The 19,591-nt window shown below is 50.4% G+C and overlaps 1 protein-coding gene and 1 pseudogene across 4 annotated transcripts in view; one reads left to right on the plus strand and one right to left on the minus strand.

Annotated features, from left to right (window-relative positions):
- The window catches only part of Dnaaf1 (dynein, axonemal, assembly factor 1), a 28,084-nt gene extending 8,595 nt beyond the window's left edge, over positions 1-19,489 (plus strand). For 2 of the 4 annotated variants that reach the window (XM_017601323.3, NM_001014154.1), the window contains 11 exons: positions 2,078-2,213; positions 4,186-4,277; positions 6,957-7,178; positions 7,275-7,441; positions 10,550-10,671; positions 12,858-13,015; positions 13,820-14,077; positions 16,247-16,338; positions 17,369-17,428; positions 18,416-18,809; positions 19,181-19,489. In XM_017601323.3, coding sequence (XP_017456812.1) covers positions 2,078-2,213; positions 4,186-4,277; positions 6,957-7,178; positions 7,275-7,441; positions 10,550-10,671; positions 12,858-13,015; positions 13,820-14,077; positions 16,247-16,338; positions 17,369-17,428; positions 18,416-18,809; positions 19,181-19,275 — 1,796 coding nt within the window. In that variant the 3' untranslated portion in view covers positions 19,276-19,489. Of the gene's footprint in view, positions 1-2,077; positions 2,214-4,185; positions 4,278-6,956; positions 7,179-7,274; positions 7,442-10,549; positions 10,672-12,857; positions 13,016-13,819; positions 14,078-16,246; positions 16,339-17,368; positions 17,429-18,415 lie in introns of all 4 variants that reach the window. The other 2 variants (XM_063278144.1, XM_063278145.1) reach the window with 1 other exon arrangement.
- Ndufa2-ps3 (NADH:ubiquinone oxidoreductase subunit A2, pseudogene 3) lies at positions 8,557-9,050 on the minus strand (annotated as a pseudogene).
- Positions 19,490-19,591: the final 102 nt, after the last annotated feature.

Genomic DNA, 19,591 nt, shown 5'->3' on the forward strand with positions numbered 1-19,591 from the left:
ATTATGTGCTTTTCAATAGACCATTTTTTTAAATTAACATCTTTAAATGTGTCTAAAGTGCTTGTTTTCCTACTAACAAAGATATTTCTTTTTGTCGGTTTTTTTTTCCTTTAGGGAGTTGGGGTTTTGTTTTGGAGATGTAATTTGGAATTTCCTGTGTAGCCCAGGCTAGCCCTGAACTGGAGGGCCTCCTGCTTCATCCTTCTGAATGCTGTGATCACAGGAATGAGCCATCACACTCTGCTGCCCCTGGTGGACCAGTGGCACTTTCACACCCAGCTTTGAGGGGGAAAAGACCAAAGAACAAGGCAGCATATCACACACCCATGACCTGAAAATGATTAGTATTTTATCCTATTTTTAGTTAAGGAGATAAAACATTTCACATAAAGTCTGCCAAAGCATCAGATTAAGGCCCCACCTCGGTGAGAATATACTCCAAACACCCATGGAGTAAATAATAAGGAAAATGTCTCTCATAGTGTTCATAGGTTTCTAACATCCAAGGAGAGACCAGCCCAGAACAAAGCTTGCTTCTTTTACACAGTTTTGAACTGTCACAGGGAGTTCTTGTGTGTGCTTTTATCTCTGAGTTGTTTTTATGTTGCCATCCCTAAGTTACACTTTGAACAACATGTTTACAGATGGGGAAACCATAGGTGCTCCCATCCACCAAATGGGAGGATTTTTTTTTAAAGATTTATTTATTTTATGTACAGCATTCTGCCTGCATATGTGACTGCAGGCCAGAAGAGGGCACCAGGCCCTGGGTTTGGTCCCCAGCTCCGGAAAAAAAAGAAAAGAAAAAAAAAAAAAAAAAAAAAAAAGCAGAAGAGGGCACCAGATCTCATTGCAGATGGTTGTGGTTGCTGGGAATTGAACTCATGACCTCTGGAAGAGCAGTCAGTGCTCTTAACCACTGAGCCATCTCTCCAGCCCCAAATGGGAGGATTTACACAGCAGACTAAGTCATGGCAATCTAAACCAAAGTGGGGAGAGACAGAGATCCTGTCCTGTCCCAGAGCTGCCCTTCTGGGTAGCTCTCAGTCAAGGTCACTCCCCCTGTCCAGTGGTATCATGCTGTCCCTGGTAAGAGACACGGGCTTGATGCACTCCTGTCCTGTTGAGCAGATTTTTAACAAACTTCTAAACTAGAATTGTCTTTAAGCACAACTCTACTTAGCTTCCTGTTTTCTGAGGGTCTGGTTTCTATGATGTGTGTGGGTGCCCAAGAAGGCCAGAAGAAGGTATCAGACCACCTGGAAGTGGAGTTATGGGGAGTTAGAGGCAGTCGTGAGCTGCCTCGTAGGTGCTGAGAACTAAATTCTCTGGTTCTCTGGGAGAGTAACATGCACTCTTAATGATTAAGCCATCTCTCCATCATCTCTCCATTACAACGTTCTTTTTTTTTTTTTTAGATTTATTCATTTATTATATATAAGTACACTGTAGCTGTCTTCAGACACACCAGAAGAGGGCATCAGATCTCTTTACAGATGGTTGTGAGCCACCATGTGGTTGCTGGGAATTGAACTCAGGACCTCTGGAAGAGTAGTCAGGGCTCTTAACCACTGAGCCATCTCTCCAGCCCCATTACAACGTTCTTAATGACTTTGTAAATGTCACTTTTAGGCTGATCCTCTCTAAAAACTGCACAGGAGAGCATAAAATGTGGACAGAGATGTTCACTCTGTGTTGTTTGTAACAGCTGTAATCTTTTAGCGATGCGACTGTCTTTAAGGGATTGTTTGCAGAACCCAAAGAGTTCTTCTCCTGACTTGAAAGCAGTGTGCCAGCAGCTCCATCCATCAGTAGAGGTCATTTTCAGGAACATATGTGGGTATGAAAACTAGTTCCACAAAAGCACAAGTTCCTGTTTACAAAAATCAAAAACACGAGAGCCCAGGTTTGTTTTTCGCTTTATTTTGGTGTCTCACTATGTAGCCCAGGCTGACGTCAAACCCAAAACCCAATGGAGAGGAGATTCTCCTTCCTCAGCCCTCCTGGGTACTGGAATTACCATACCTGTCCTTGAATTTTTTGATCTTTACAGACTGACACATTTTTTATTTTACAGAAATTAATGAGACCAAGGAAACATGTGTGGGTCCTTGTACAACATCCTGCCAAAGTCAGCAGCAACCGAGCGGTGACAATGGGTCAGATGGCCTCTTTACCCACTCGAGAGATGACAGAGATGATCGGGGCCCCAGGTGTGTTGTGCAGAACATCAAGCAAGCTGCCAAGGGAGGCACACAGTAGTAGCCACTCAGCCTCTTGGGCAGACAGTGTCTGAGGAGCCTGCCCAGAGCAGGAGAGAAACAGCAGTAGCCCCTTAAGAGTAAGAGGAGGAGGAGGAGGAGGAGGGTGTGTTAGTTGTATTTACTTATGTGTGCATGTGTGTGCAGATAGCCACGGAGACCAAAAGAGAGTGTTGGGATCCCCAGAGCTAGAATTACAAGTGTCTGGGAGCTGCCTGAAGTGAGTACTGGGAACTCGCCTCATGCCCTCTGCAAGAGCAGCAAACACTTTTTTTTTTTCTGGTTCTTTTTTTCGGAGCTGGGGACCGAACCCAGGGCCTTGTGCTTCCTAGGTAAGCGCTCTACCACTGAGCTAAATCCCCAGCCCTAGCAGCAAACACTCTTAACCACTGAGCCATCTTATCATGTCGCCACATGGACCCTAGTTCTGTTTTGGGAAAATGCATTCATCACTAATGTCAGGGAAGAATACGAGAACAAGCGTGCACAGACATGCGCCATGGCACACACATGGAGGTCAGGAGACAATCTGCAGAGTCCAGGGGGTCAAGCTCAGTCTTCAGGCTTTGATTTCACCCACTGAGACATCTTGTCATCTCCCCTGCCCCTATATTGAGACAGACAGGGTCTCACTCTATAGCCCAGGCTGGACTTCAACCTCGTGAACCTCCTGCCTCAGTCTCCTGGGTGTTGGCATTACAATTGTGCACCACTGGGGCTGGAGAGATGGCTCAGTGATTAAGAGCCATGGCTGCTGTTCCACAGGACCCTGGTTCAATTCCCAGCACCAACACGGAAGCTCACTGCTGTCTGTGCTCCATTTCCAGGGGATCCAGCACCCTCACACAGACTGCAGGCAAGCACAGCACCAGTGCAGATTAAAAGAAGCAAACAGGGCTGGAGAGATGGCTCAGCGGTTAAGAGCACCCGACTGCTCTTCCAGAGGTCATGAGTTCAATTCCCAGCAACCACATGGTGGCTCACAACCATCTGTAAAGAGATCTGATGCCCCCTTCTGGTGTGTCTGAAGATACTTACAGTGTACTTATAAATAATAAATGAATAAATCTTTAAAAAAAAAAAAAAAAAAAAAAAAAAAGAAGCAAACAGAGGTGCAGGTACCGCGCCTGGCTCACACCAGTCTTGCTGATGACACTGCTCCAAGTGTTTCCATTAGCCAGACAGGGCAGGCTTTTTAAAATGCTGAAAGCAACGATATTGGGTGAAGTCCTAAGAGCTATAAAAAAAAAAAAAAAAAAAAAAAAAAAAAAGGAGGAGAGGGTGCTGGGATGTGTGGATAAGGACTTAAATCAGAATCCCCAGTGCCCATGCAAACACCCAGGCACCTCTCTCTACATCTGTAATAGAGGGAAGGCTGAGCCAGGCGGGAGGCCTGGTCCTCACTCGGCAGCCAGTCTACCCGAATCAGTAGTCTCCAGGTTCAAAGAGAGAGTGAGTTCATAGTTCATAGTTCATAGTTCAAAAGCTATGGCAGATATGACAGAGGAAGGTGGCTGATGTCACCTCCGGCCTCCGTGTGACCTTTTGCACGCGCGCTCGCGCGCACACATACACACACACACACACACACACACACACAAACACACAGAGTCAGACCAAAGGAAATGGGAGAAGGAGGAGACCCAATGTGAGGCTTCAGATTCAGAACTTTAGACAGAACGCACGTAGGAAAGAGCCTAAGCAGGCGCCATGGTTCACGGTAGCAATCCCAGCCATGGCAGAGGCAAGAGAACCACAATCTGGAGGCCAGCCTGGGTTCCCTAGTGAGTTCCCAGCTGACCTGGCCTGACCTGGGCTCCTGAAGGAGACCCTGTCTCCAAACCAAAGCGAACCGAATGCAAACCTTGAACTGTTTTCCGCAGAGGGCAGGCTGAAGTGAGCATCTTGTGTTTTGCTTTCTCAGGATGACGAAGCAGTTCCTCCAAAAGCTCTGTAAGCAGCACAAGCTGTACGTCACCCCGGCCCTGAACGACACCCTGTATTTGCACTTTAAGGGTGAGTCCCAGGCGAGCCCCTAACCAGTGTCTGGCAGAGAGGGGGGTCGGTGGCTTGCAGAGGTCATCTTTATGCTCAGACACTACGTCAGTGACCTGGTCTTAACCCAGGTCCCAGAGGGGCCATCGGAGTACAGAGGAGCCGCCCCCCTTCTTCGGTTGCTTGATTTTTCTTTTTCCTTGCAAAATAGGGGATGGAACCCAGAGCCTCAAACATGCCAAGCAAGCGCACTGCCCCAGATACAACCCCAGCTGGCCCACCTTCCCCTTTGTATTGAAGGCTCACCAGACTGCCCCGCTGGCCTTGAACTTACTTCTCACCTCATCCTCCTGCCTCACTCAACCGAGTAGCAGGGATTCCAGGCCTGTGCCACAAGGCACATAACTAGTTAATTTAATCACAATCTCTTTGTCTCTCTGTCCCTGTCTGTCTCTGTCTCTGTGTGTGTGGGGTGGGGGGAGGTGCAAGTAGGAGTTTGTTATAATGGCCATGCTAGTCTTGAACTTGTGGCCTTGCCTCAATCTCCTACATGCTGGCAGTTCAGGCTCCAGTCAGCACAGCTGCCTCAGGACTGGACATTTGTTTTATAGCAGTAGGGGCAGTTGTGAACCATGGACTTGGGATAGGTGTATTGTGAAGGACAGACAATTAAGTTAGAAGACAGGGGATGAGAGTCTTTGGTCCTCTCTGAGTGCAGAGGTACAGAGGATGGCATCCTAGGGACTTGGGCTTGGTGTCCAGCTCCACATCTGCAGCTGAGCTAGGACCATTCTGACCAGTGATGACCAGGATCTCCAGCTCTCTGTTGGGGCGCAGAGTGAAGGCTGACCTGCTCTTGTCTCTCATCTATTTGTCTGTGAATTTATTTAGGAGATCTTTCCCGAGAGCCTTCCATGCATGGGACTTTCTCGGTGCTGGGAATCCAGAGGTGGATGTAGCAAGGATGGTTTAGGAGTCCTGTAAGGTGGCACGGTCCTGAGTGAGCAGCCATAGGGAGGAGGATGCTGTGCAGGGAGGCACACCAGGCTCAGGAGTACTCAGGCCTTAGAGTTTGGAAGGACGCTCTACCTGTCTCCTCACTTCTGCCCTCTCTGAAATCCCCAACTGGCATCTGAGCATAGCCGTGGTTAGAACAACAGATCCTGGAGGGGCAGAGACTGAGGGAGAGGGAGGAAGAGGAGCCAGTATGTCAGGCTGGTGGATTTAGACTGAGAAAGACATATAACTTAGTTATATGTCACTAGCTAATAAGTCACCCTGAAACGCAGCAACTTCCAACACATTATCTTACATAGGTTCTGAAGAACGATGGTGATCTGTGGGTGATTAGCTGGGTAGTTCTGGCTTGGGGTCCCTCTTGAGGTATGGTGAAATTGCCAAGTGCCCTCAATTACCTGAAACCTGGGCTGAGGCTGGAAAGCAGCCATGAGCCACAACCTCAGTTCCCCACCATGCAAGCCTCTCACTGACTGCTAGCTCAACCTAGTGCAAGCTGCCAAGAGAAAGAACAAGATGGGAATAGGGATCCCAATACCAGAAGTGACACATGCCAGGTTTCTGCCTTATCTGTCATCTCAGGGCCACCCTCTTCTTTTTGTATCAACACAAGGGCCTGTGATAAGGTTGGGGGGTTGGTGCAAGGTCAGAATGGGAAAATGGGGCAGAGACCTTTGAGAGGTCAAGGAGAGAAAAGATTAACAGCAGGACTTAGTGATAAGGATGTCACAGGGACCCCAGCTGCTGGTAGGTGGCAGGAACAAAAGAGAGAGGCTGACTTGAGACTGCTGCTGGAGGAACTGAGGGAGCAGATGGGCTTTTTCTAGTGAGGGGGCAGCATGGGTCAGAACTGGAAGGTGGGCCAGAGAAAGAGAGACCAATGTCAGAAAGCAGGAAGAAGACACACAGAGGCACAAAGACTAGCTCAGCGGTGACGAAGATAAGAAGGCTTAGATGTGGTTCACACCAGGCCTGAGGCCTTGAGTTCAGTCTCCCATGCTAGAAGTAAAAAAATGGGGGGCGGGTGGCTTTGCAGAGAAAAGCTGTTACTAGCTGTGCATGCTGGCACATACCTTTAATCCCAGCACTTGGGAGGCAGAGGTAGTCAGATTTCCCTGAATTCTAGGCCAGCCTGGTCTACATAGCAAGTTCCAGAATAGCCAGGACTACATGCAGCAATGGTTCTCAATCCATTCGGGAGTGTCAAGTGACCCTTTCACAGAGGTAGACCAAGACCATTGGAAAACACATGTATTTAATTTACAATTCATAAGGTAGCAAAATTATAACTTATGGAGTAGCAAGAAAATAATTTTATGGTTGGGGGTCACCACAACATGAGGAACTGTGTTAAAGGGTCTCAGCATTAGGAAGGTTTAGAACCACTGACATAGAGACACCCAGACTCAAAAAAAAAAAAAAAGTCATGGATGGAGACTTCTGTCTGTGACCTCAGTCTACAGCCCAAGGTGGTCTTGAACTTGTGATAGCCTCAAAGGGAGCTGAGATCATTGTTGTGTGCCACTCTGCCAGGCAGTCTCTCATTGCGCAGGCCTCACCGTCATAAACTCCTCCCACAGACACCCCCACCCACACAAGGCTCCTTCTCTTAACACCCTGGAGGTAATGTTCTCCAACATGAGAATTGCAGAGACCGGAGCCTCACCAGCCCCTCCCTGCCAGGCTTTGACCGCATTGAGAACCTGGAGGAGTACACGGGCCTGCGCTGCCTCTGGCTGGAGTGCAACGGCATCCAGAGGATCGAGAATTTGCAGGCCCAGAGCGAGCTGCGCTGCCTCTTCCTGCAAGTGAACCTGTTGCACAAGATCGAAAACCTGGAGCCGCTCCAGAAGCTGGACGCCCTCAACCTGAGCAACAACTACATCAAGACCATTGAGAACCTCTGTAAGTTTAGCAGCCCTGCTCCGCCGCATCCCAGCTGAGAGTATGTGGGCCGGGAGCAGGTGACACACATGCTCACCTGTGCCGCCTCCCCTCCAGCCTGTCTGCCGGTCCTTAACACTCTGCAAATGGCCCACAACCGCCTGGAGACCGTGGCAGACATTGAGCACCTCAGGGAGTGTCTGCAACTCTGTGTCCTCGACCTCTCCCACAACTCGCTGAGTGACCCCGAGATCCTGAGCGTGCTTGAGACCATGCCCTGTCTGGTAAGTACATGCCACAGACCGTGTGCTTCAGGGTATGCTTCAGAAACATCACCCTCCTTCTTTCCCTTCCCTTCCCCTCCCTCCCTCCCTCCGTCCCTTCCTTTTCCCTTTTAATAGTTATGTGACTCCCCCCCCCCCCCCCCGGGAGGACTTGAACAACTATCTGGATGTCCTTAATGGGGCACTGTCAGAGAGCAGACTCCACTTAAATCCTAGTAAACCCTAGTACAGGAGCATGGGTGACTCAAAGCTTGTATCGCTGGGCAGCATGGTGACACTCCTGAGAGCTGCTTTCCCTGATGGCTTGCAGGCTGCTCTCAGCTGGACCTGAGGATCTTCCACACAACCTCAGCAGATAGCCAAGACCTGGGCCCTTTAAGTTTCAGCTTTCTGAGACTTAGGAGTTTTAGTTTTGTTTACTTCTTGTGCCTTTATGTTTCCTTAGGTCTTTTGAGCCCCACCTGTATCCCCTGTGGGATATTTCTTTTTTTTTTTTTTTTTTTTCCGGAGCTGGGGACCGAACCCAGGGCCTTGCGCTTCCCAGGCAAGCGCTCTACCACTGAGCTAAATCCCCAACCCCTATCCTGTGGGGATATTTCAAGCTGGGAGAAAAAGCTGCAGAACAGTGCTTTTAACTTGGTTTCTCAAACGGCAGATGACACCTGGTAGGAAGTTTCCTTCTATTTAAAACATCGCAGTGGCTATATTTGATAGTTCCTAGGAAGTATCTACTAAATCTCACACACACACACACACACACACACACACACACACACACACACACACACACACACACCTGGACAGAACGGGTTCTGGTTATTTCACAGTGTGTTGAGATCCTCACCACTTCTGCTAGAACCTATGAGGCTTTGCTCTGTTTGTATCACTGTAGTGTCAGGTCTAAGTCAGTCTTTGCTTTCATTCTCTCTCTCTCTCTCTCTCTCTCTCTCTCTCTCTCTCTCTCTCTCTCTCTCTCTCTGTTCTTTACACACCGTCTCCTCTTACAAGGATTCCAGTCAGGCAGTTGGGGCCTAACAACCTCCCTCTGTTACCTTGTCAATGATCATGTCTGCAAATATAATCACATTCTGAGGTACTGAGGAGGAAACCTGGGGGCTGGCAGAGGGGAAATGGGACAACAAGGACACTTCAGTCTTGTTGTTTTTCTGAAGCAATGCTGGACAGCATAAGCTTTCTGAGGAACAGAAGAGCATGTTTCCCTACACCGTCTTCAGTCCAATAGAGCCGGGTTCCATGTGCTCTTGCCACTGTCCTCTGTGAAGACACTTCAGGCTTTGTCACTTAGCACATTCTCCATGGTTCCAGTCACCTCATCAGTGCTCAGATTTTCAGAGACACATTCTTCTCTTGGCTGAAAGTGTAGTGGGACCAGAGCTTGGGCTACACCTCCAAACGTTCTCAGATTAGAATGGGCAGGCCAGCATTCGCCTTCTTCAGCTCCACATAACTTTTCTGGATGGAATCTCTCACACCCCGGGTACCAGTGAATGCTGCATAACCGGATGCCAATCTCACATAGCTCTAGCTTCGTCCTGATCACTCTGCTAGCACTGGAGGCTGCTGTTTTGGGTTTTGAGATGAGTTTCATGTAGCTGAGACTGGCCTTAAACTCTCTGTGTTGGGGAGAATGACCTTGACTTCTCCTGACTTTGTGTTTCAAGTGCTGGGAACATAGGTGCACCCTGACACCAGTTAAAACTGGTCACCTGACCATTTTTTGGGATGCTGTATCCCCCACCCCCTTCCCCAGTACAATGCAGTCCTTCTCACCTACATCTGGAATACTTCTGCTTCCTGTTGAGAACCTTGCTGGGCTCCCACAGGCGTGTGTATTTGAGTGCTTGATCATTAGGGAGTGGCACTGCTTCACGGGGATTAGCAGGCATGGCCTTCTTGGAGTAGCCTTGGTCTCGTTGGTGGGCTTTGGGGTTTCAAATGCTCATGTCGGGCCCAGTGTCTCTATCCAGATGTAGAACTCTCCAGCACCATGTCTGCCTGCATGATGCCATAGTGACAATGGACGAAACCTCTGAGATTATAAGCGAGCCCAAGTTAAATGCTCTTCTTTATAAGAGTTGCATGGTCACGGTGTCTGTTCACAATAATGGGATACTGAAACGCATGGCAAGTTCAAAGCTAATTCATTTGCATCTAATATGAATATATTTCCCCAGCAATATAAGCCAGTGTAGATATGAAAATATCTGGTGTGATCAAGCAAACAGACTCCAAAATGATTATTAGCCCACTGAGCCTCCTCAGGCAGAGGTCAGAAGGTACACATCTGGCCAGGGGAGAGGGGCACTGCCATTGCTGGGTCAACTTTCCTTACTGTATTCTGACCCCCAGGGGATCTGGCACCCAGTGGGAAAGTCCTCTCCAGCGCCCTGTACATCCAACCCAGCCGTGCCTCTTTGTGTGTTTTGTTAATGTTTCTATGTTTAGAGAACAAGGTCTCAAGGAGCTAACTAAGCCAGTCCTCCCTCAGGCTTTGATTCTTATCTGTTGCCCTTCAAATATTTTCTTGCAATGTGTCTCAGGTAGGAAGAACCAGAAACCATTAGATCGAAGTGTGCTTCAGTAAGAGAGGTTGGGAAATGAATAAAGCTAACAGAAGCACTGAGCTGAGGAGGGCTTTGGGGATGCTCTCCAGTGCAGCTCCGGCGGAACCTTCCCGGTGGATAAGTGGGCGGCTGAGCAGTCTGTACAGCTCCAGTGCCCAGCACAGGAGAGCCCCTCATGGTCCTGTCTCCACACCACCACATGGGACTTTGTTTTCCTCAGGAAAATTAATTGAGGTGTTATTCTGAGGGCACATGATATGATGATCTTGGGTTTTATCATTACAAACACTGTGGGGTGTGTGTGTGTGTGTGTGTTGCATGTTGTGTTTATGTGTGTGTATATATTGGGCAGGGAATGCATGTAGAGGTGACAGGACAATGTTCAGGAGTTGGTTCTCTCCTTCTACCCTGTCAGTTCTGGGGATTGAACTGAGGTCGTCAGCCTTGGCAGCAAGTGCCCTTACCCACAGGCCCTGATTGGCTGGCTTTGATAATCAGTTTGGCCCTGCATGTTGCTTTGTAGCGTGTGCTGAACCTGATGGGGAACCCAGTGACCAAACACATCCCTAACTACCGCAGGACGGTCACTGTCCGACTGAAGCACTTGACTTATCTGGACGACAGGCCGGTTTTCCCCAAGGACAGGTAAGAAAGGGCCAGCGCTGCGTGCATTTGATTGCTTGTTATCAACACTCGTTTGACTTTCAGGTTTCCTGATTTCTGAGCATTCTCTCACATCTGTAAATCCTGTCGGACCCATTAGTGGCACCTTCACTGCCCACCACTGGAATGGGTGCTTGCCCACAGAGTCTTTTTTTTTTATTTAAAGATTTACTTATTTATTATTTTATACACACCAGTACGGTGTCGCTGTCTTCAGACACTCCAGAAGAGGGCATCAGATCCCATTACAGATGATTGCGAGCCACCATGTGGTTGCTGGGAATTGAACTCAGGGCCTCTGGAAGAGCAGTCAGTGCTCTTAACCACTGAGCCATCTCTTCAGCTCCAAATCTTTACTGTTTTATAATTACTCTGTGTGTGCGTGCGTGTGTGTGTGTGTGTGTGTGTGTGTGTGTGTGTGTGTGTGTATGTGTGTACGTGCGAGTGTGTGCGTGCATGTGTATCATGGCCTACCTGCTTCCAGAAGAGGTCAGCTTGCACTGTGCAGATCCTGGGGACTGAACACTGACCTCAGGTCATCAGGCTTAGGAGCAAACTCCTTTCCCTGCTGAGGCATCTCACTGGCTCTTGTCTTCAGTTTTTTTGTTTGTTTTTGTTTTAAATCTTGTGAATAATGCTTCTGGGGGCATTTGCATGCACATTCTTGTGTGGGCTTGGCTTTGCTCCCCTCGGAGAAGGTAAAGGAATAGAAGTGATAGGCCTGATGGCAACTTCATGCTGGGCCTCTGAAGGGCCACAAATGGTTTTCCTAAGCGGCCTCACTGTCTTCTTTTCTTTTCAGCATTGTGAGAGGATCTGAGTTTTCTCATCCTTGCCAAAGTCACATTTTTATTCTATCTGTGGGAGGCAAGGTGCAGGCTTGTCAGGCTTGTGACTGGCACCTCCCTGGGGGCCAGGTTTTCCTTATGCACTGCCTGTTGTCCCCTGTTCTTTGGGAAACGCTGGCTTTGTGCCTCTGCTCATTAAAACCATAGTGTACTTTTCGAAAGAAGCAGTTTTGGGTGAAGGAAAAGCAGTTTCCCGGTATGAACACCTCGCATCCTTGGGGACACTTGTTAAAACTGATGGAACCAAGTTGACATAAGATTAGTAAGTGAATTCTAACATTTTTTTTAAAGATTTACTTGTGTGTGTGTGTGTGTGTGTGTGTGTGTGTGTGTATGTGTGTGTGTGTGTCTGTGTGTGTGTGTGTGTGTGTGTGTGTGTGTGTGTGTGCGCGAGCACCATGTATACATAGCTGCCTGGTGAGGCCAGAAGAGGGCATTCGATCCCTGGAGCTGGAGTTCCAGGCATTTGGGAACCACCCAATGGGAGTGCTGAATTCTACAAGAACAGCAAGCGCTCTTAACCACTGAGCCACTGGACCATCTCCAGCTTCTTGACTGAAGAAATGAGTGAGTTGAGGGGCTGAGGAGATGGCTCAGTTAGTAGTAAAGTGCTTCCCTCATAAGCATGAGAAGTTAAATTTGGCCCCAGAACCCACATGAAGAGCTGGGCACTGTGGTAGGCCCTGCCACCCCAGTTCTGGAGAGGTGGAGACAGTGTTCCTGGAATACCCTGGCCAAGCAGCCTAGCCTACTCGGGGGGCTTCAGGTCCCAGGGAGAGACCCTGCCTAAAAACAGGTGAATGGTGCCTGAAGGGGAAAGACACCAAGGTCATGCCCTGGCCTCCATGCATGAATTCACATGTGCATCTGCACACGTGTGTACAGACAGGCACAAGGCCAAGGAACGAACACATTGGCCAGACAGCATAAGTTTGTAATTTTTTTTAACATTTACAAGTTGTAGGGAACCTGATAGAGAGATGGCTCAGAGTTGAGAACATTTGCTGTTCTTGCAAACCACTCTGATTGGGTTCCCAACACAGATTATAACTACCTGTAACTCCAGCTCCAGGAGGAGCCCTCTTCTGGATTCTGATGTCACCTGCATTTTTATGGGATACATACATATGCATAAAATGAAATATAAACACATCTTTAAAAGAGTTAATTCCGTTCAATATCCTCCTTCTGTATCCCTTCTTCTCACTCCCCTGCCTCTCAGGGTCTCACACCTCCTCGGCTGGCCTGGAACTCACGGCTCAGGTGTGGACAGCATGTGCCCACACCCAGCCCCCAGTTCTGTCCTCTGTCCTTCCCCAGGGCGTGTGCAGAGGCCTGGGCCCGAGGCGGGTATGCTGCCGAGAAGGAAGAGCGTCACCAGTGGGAGAGCAGGGAACACAAGAAGATAACAGACAGCCTGGAAGCCTTGGCCATGATCAAGCGGCGGGCCGAGGAACGGAAGAAGGCAAGAGACAGAGGTGCGCCCCAGCCCATAGCTGCAGAGTGTGACCCTTTTCACATGACCCTGGTGTATGGTCTAGGAACCATACAAAGGTCAGACATTTACTGCAGATGGATCAGAGAAATTAGTGTGAGAACGGTTCTTTGGTGGACATGCAGTTCTCTCATTTAATGAGGAAAACTGATGTGCATGTTAATAAAATGAGTGTGTGCAGGTTTTGCATAAAGAATTAGACCCTGGGCGCTGCAGAGATGGCTCGGCAGTTAAGCACTGGCTGCTCTTCCAGAGGACCCAGGTTCGATGGCCAGCACCCACGTGGGGCTCCTTAGCATCAACAACTCCACCCTAGGGAATCTGACACATCTTCTGGCTTTCAGGAAGGGCATCATAGTCAGGGTTTCCTGTAGTCTCACAGTTGTGGGGCTGAGGGCTCTGACTGCCAGGAGGACACAGCACAAAAGGGCAGAGGCACACCTAGGACGCCTTCAAAGCATGTTGAAAGTTCTGTCTTACCCCAAGCCAAAATTCATGGGATGAGTTTTTAATTTTTTAATGTTATGATCACTGTGTGTGTGGGGGTGTGTGTGGTGTAGTGTAGCAGGCATAGACATGTTGGGCAGGGCTAGGGCCTTTCACAGATTCCTGGATCCTTCCTGGGACAAGGGAGCAGCTGTCAGCCTGTGTGGCCCTGGAGGCACACTCACTGTGACCTTTGACCTTTATCAGCAAGACTTCCCCCCAGTCAACTTAACAGCTCATCCTTGTACCAGCCAAACCTTAGGCAGAGCTCCAACCTCAACTCTGGACTTTTCCTCTCTAGGGGAGACACCTCTGCCAGAGAGTGAAAAGAGTATCCCCACTAGCCCAGAGGCTCAGGAAAAGCCTCCCAAGGGGGAAACCCAGCAGAAGATGGAGTCGTTTGTGAAAGAGAGCTTTGAGGCCAAAGATGAACTGTTTCCAGAGAAGCCAGGAGAAGGAGAGGAGCTGTCTGTGGTGGTGGGGAATAGAGCAGTGGAAGATGCAGACCTGTCCGGGAACCTGGCTCACACCCAGACACCTGTGGTGGTCACCCCTGAAGGTAAGGCAGCTGAGACCAAAGAGGACAGCCCCTGACTCTGCACAGCTGTGGCCCCTGACCCTGCACAGGTATGGCCCCTGACCCTGTATAGGTATGACCCCTACCCTGCACACAGATATGGCCCCTGACCCCGTACATAGCTATGGCCCCTGACCTTGTACACAACAAGTGTGTTTTGACACAAAAGGAATGGTGCTACCAAACAAGCACTCAGGACCTGCTCTGGCCCCACAGCCCAGAGAGCAGCTTTCATTGTAAATGTTAGACTCATTAAAAATGTAGAGCTGGAGAGACAGACAGGTAGATCTCTGGAACTCTCTGGCCAGCCAACCTATCCATGAGCCCCAGGTCCTAGAAGGAGACCGTGTTCTACTTTGCTTTTTGTTGCTGTGGTAAAACACTCTTACCAAAATCAAAGAGAGAGGGAAAGGGTTTACTCAGCTTTCACTTCCAAGTCACGTCATTCCTGAGGATGTCAGGGTAGGAACTCCAGCAGGAAATACAGAGGAACACTGCTTGCTGGCTCTGGCCCTGGCCCATGCTCATCTACCTTTCTTATACTGCTCAGGGCTGCCTGCCCAGGGAGTGGTGCTTTGGAAAGTGGACTGCATCCTCTCATACCAATCAAGACAGCCCCTCACGGACAGGCCCTCAGGCCCGTCTAACCTACACGTCTAACCTATAAGTCCTTTGCTGTAGGCTTCCCTCTCAGATGGCTCTAGGCTGTAGTTAGAGCCCCAACCTGACAGAGTGTGAGGTCTGGCCCAGAAAGCAGGCCCTGCCACTTAAAGTAGTCTGGAAGTGCTGTGTTCTCACTAGGGGTTGTAAAGGAATGGGTGCCAGGGCTGCAGGAATTGCCGTGCAAGTGAAGGGGCCTGGGCCAGGGTAGAGCCTAAGCAACCCACCCAGCTGGGCTTTCTTTCAGTCTCGAGTCCACACAGCCAAACGCCAACATTCTGAACTAAGAACAGCCATACGTCTTTATTCTGCCACACCTTCAAAAAGCCCTGAATATCCAAGTCCTTTACAGGAGGTGTGAGCTTGGGGAGTGGGGGCAGGAGGACTTCTGGCTGTTCCCAGGACCTTAGGGTTAGTGGTTCCAGTGTGGGGATTCAGGCTTCTCAGGCTTGAGAGAGGCAGGAAATACAGGACAGTGCAGCGGGAGGCGTGCAAGGGCAGTCTAGAGAGGAGAGGCAGGGAGCTCAGGTATCCCAGGCTGTGTGTGCAGCAAGAGAGGCAGGAGCCAAGTTGGGTGGGTGGGTGATTGTGGGTGGTGAGAGGGTGCAGGCAGGGTATGTCCTGGAGAGCCACAGCCACCAGAGAAACCTGTTTTCGGTGCCCCGCCATGCATGCTTATCAGGTACGCTATGGTTCTTCTGGCTTTGACAGGGTTCTGTGCCGAAACGTCTGTCTGGGCACCTGCCTTGCTTTGGTTGTTGCTTATACAACTAGGGAAGGCTCGCTGTCTCTAGCTCAGGGCATGTGGAAGGCGAATTGTCAGAGGCTTAGCCTGCCTGTTGTTTTGAGCTCCTGGGAAAATGTTTCTGTTCAGCAAAGGTCTTGCTTGTCCCATGGCCTTATGCACATGGATGCTCGGTGGCTGGTGTTTGAAGGTACAGGACTGTCTCACCGCCTCCTATACAAATGTCACAAATGGATCTGCTGGTCAAGAGGGACTTCCTGGCTCAGCCACTCCTCCATGTGCCCACTGAGGTGGCAGTATGAGTGGATAGATCACACAGGGACAAGGTTTTGGAACTTGGCAAGAAGGGTCTGGCAGAGGAGGACTCACAGTACTTCTGCCCAGCCAGGCAGCCTTGCTGTGTTAACGTCACAGCCCTAACCCTGGAGAGCAGGTGGCCATATACTTGGTGGACAGGCAATGCAGGCTCACATAGAGGCCTCCACCAGGGCTGGCCTCCTGGGCTTTGGAACCAGCACTTGTTCTGAGAACATCCCTTTCCTGCCGGCAGTCAGGCTGTCTACTCTGGGATCGGTGGCTTCTGTGGTCTTAAGACTCTCCTCCTGTCACAATAGGGCCAGCTTCTTCCTGTCTCTCTTTTCCTTTCCCGGAAGGTCTGTTCTTCCACAATAACTGCTAGCTTGACACTCTAACCTTTGTATCTGAAACCAGTGCTGGGCCAGTAACTTCTCACTGCTCTTCTTCAGAGGTCACATCTCCAGTGGAAGCTACTGATGGGGCCAGAACGGAAGACACAGAGGCCATTGCCCTGGAGACCAAGGAGAAGCTTTTCATCGATGTGAGCAGTGGGCTTCGCTGAGGGTGGGGTGATACGTTTGTGGCCCTCACTGTATCAGGAGTCCCCCAGGGAGCAGGAATAGCACAGCCAACAAGGCTTAACCCCAGTCACCCTACTCAGACTCAGATTTGGAGGCTGGTCCATTTACCTCACCTGGGTTGTGAGAGCAACGCTAGAGGTTCCAGGGACATTACAGTGTAAAGCAGTTCTGTGGCCAGCCCTAGAGTGTATCACTGGAGTCTGCTGGGCCTCACACCCACAGTCTGGTAGGTGGTTCTGGCCACCTCATCGGCTGGTCTCCATTCTGCTTCCTGTTGGTTCACCACGGTGTGATTCTCTAGGGTCCTTCCAGCAATGTTACAGCTATGTTACTGCTCCCCAAAGCTCCTCCCATTTGGAGGACAATACAGTGTATTCCCTGCATGCAAGGCATGAGAAATCAAACACTGTCACATTGTCCCAAGAGCTGCAATTCAGTGGAGTAACAGTGGGAAGCAGGGCACGCCCATGTGAGCTGGGGCTCCCTCTGCCTGCCCAAAGCCTAGGCTTTGAAATGAGATCTGGACACCCATGGCACAGTGAAGATGTGGTGGAGTCTCAGGCTGCCTTGCTTGAGGCTTGGCATGGACTGAGTGTTCGGAAATAGGTGGTATGATAATCCCAACATCACGGAGTAGAAATGGAGAAACAGAGGTTAAGCAACTTGCCCAAGACCACACATCTAGGAAATGGTGGTGTGGTTTTCTGATTTTTCAGGAGGTACACAAGGCCCAGACTAATGTGTAACAGGTACTTTTGAGTTTGGGTTCCCTGTGACAGAACAGAGTGAAGAAGCTGTTACCATCTTACTGTCCTCGCCTGCAAACCCTCTTCCATTACCCACACTTGAAGTGCCAGTGTAGCTTTGAGCATGCCGAGGTCTGGTGGGCATGGGTGGGAGCTGTGGAGGGGCCTTGGCGAGGTTCCCTTGTCTCCTGTTGACACTTTCTCCCACCGTCTTGGATGACAATGTGGTCACTGACTCTTTCAGGACCTGCCTGACTTGGAAGATGTTGATGGTACAGATGTGTCTGTGGAAGACCAGACAAAGGTCAGCATCCCTTCCCTAAAGCCCAGCATGGCCTCAACTTGAGGCAGCCCTCACCTGCCTCAGCCTCCCAGTACTGGGCTCACAGGAGTACACCACGGTGCCTTTCCTTTAGAACCATCTCTCCTGAAAGTGATCTGCCCTTCTGAGCAGAGCAGCTCACTTCCACCTCACTGGGGAAATCAGCTCTCTGGCCCCACCAAGGACTTATTTCAGCGACTCGGGCTTGCAAGTTCTACTGGCGGGCTGTGTGAAAGAGGCTGGGAGCATTGTGCCGTGTGCTGTGTTCCCATGGGCGCCTCCCGAACATCTACTAAAGCTAGAGAGGGAAGGAGCACCCGGGTGAGGCACCCGACTCCGCTCCCTGGGCATAACCAGGAGCCAGCAAGCAACTGTTGGACCTGTACCCAGAGGCTTCAGAGGGGACCTCTTCTTGAGGTCTCATATCCACAAATAAGCACACTGGCCATGGCCCTGGGGGGACCAAGGTTGTCCAGGAACAAAATCTGAAGAGTTGCTGGGCTATAGGGTGTGGCAGAGGCTAGAACCCAGGTGTTGGTGGGTGTGGCAGAGGCTAGAACCCAGGTGTTGGTGGGTGTGGCAGAGGCTAGAACCCAGGTGTTGGTGGGTGTGGCAGAGGCTAGAACCCAGGTGTTGGTGGGTGTGGCAGAGGCTAGAACCCAGGTGTTGGTGGGTGTGGCAGAGGCTAGAACCCAGGTGTTGGTGGGTGTGGCAGAGGCTAGAACCCAGGTGTTGGTGGGTGTGGCAGAGGCTAGAACCCAGGTGTTGGTGGGTGTGGCAGAGGCTAGAACCCAGGTGTTGGTGGGTGTGGCAGAGGCTAGAACCCAGGTGTTGGTGGGTGTGACAGTGTGGTGAGTGAAGCAGGCTGAGGTGTTCATCCTGTACCAGCCTGCTTCTTCTCTACCCCACATGTGCTTTCCTGTATTGTGACCACAGGAAAAGCAGACACAGTTCCTGTTCTCTCACCAGGACACAGGCATCCGGAAAATCCAGGCCATCTCCAGCTTGAGTGACGACAGTGACCTGGAGCTGGAGGAGCTGCCCCTCTCCGTGTTCGAGGGCACTCCCATAAGCCCCACAGGCGCCCTCTCACACATATTTGCGGTCTCCAAAGACCCCTCAGAGGCAGCCAGGGTGCCTTTCGCAGACATATGTATGCCAACAGCAACAACAGACTTAGAAACTCAAAGTCAAGACCCCAGCACAGCATCTTCACACCCCCTCATCCAGGAGCTCGGAGAGGATGAGCTGACAGAGGGAGAGTCAAACCAGCCACTGCCACCCCAAAGCTGTGCAAGTGACCCCACACTTGCCCAGTCTAGTGAAGGTGGAGACAGTCAGCTGCCTGCAGCCACTCCACTAGGTAACGCTCTGTGGAGGCTCTGTAGGGGTTGGACCACAGACCATCCACAACCTCACTGCTGTGTTCAGGCACAGGCTGTCTGGGCAGTTAGCACAAAACACAAGGGTTGGGTGTGCATTTTAGGTACCTGCTTTTGGCTTATGTTCCCAGTGCTCCCCTTGCACAAGGGGACGTGCACACAATCCATACACACACACACAATACAGTGGGGTAGGGTTTCTGATCTCATCAGAGCACATGACTACAGCCCAGTAAACATGCTGACTGTGTGGGTCTTAAGTGCACATAAGGAGTCTGTGCTGGCCTGGACCGGCGCTCAGCAAGAAGGGCAGCTTTACCAAGTACTGATTTGTTCTCTCCTTACTCCTCAGGAGATGGAGCTGAGAATGAAGCACAGTCTTCGTTGTACCCAGAGGAGCCCAGCACCCGGATAGGCCTGGAAGATATTGAATTTGGCTTGGACTGAACCCCAAGGCAGTCTACACTGTTAGTCTAGCAGTGGTGCAGCGGATGCAGGGCACCCTCTTCTATGTATCCCTGCTGGTTTGCTCCGGCACCCTGCATGGCAGGTGCTGTGCAGCTACACCAGTGTGCCTGCCGTGTACCCAACACATCGGTTTCCCCTGGTTACAGATCCCACGAGAACATAAACACTTAAGACCCGCATGGTCAGCATGTTACTGGGCTGCCAGTCAGGCTCTCTTCTGATGACGTCAGAAACCCCACCCCACTGTATTCAGTGTGTGTGTCCCCAAGGTAGAGCAAGTGGGCTTTACACATCA

The sequence above is a fragment of the Rattus norvegicus genome, chromosome 19 (genome assembly GCF_036323735.1).
Source record: "Rattus norvegicus strain BN/NHsdMcwi chromosome 19, GRCr8, whole genome shotgun sequence".
Classification (NCBI taxonomy): domain Eukaryota; kingdom Metazoa; phylum Chordata; class Mammalia; order Rodentia; family Muridae; genus Rattus; species Rattus norvegicus.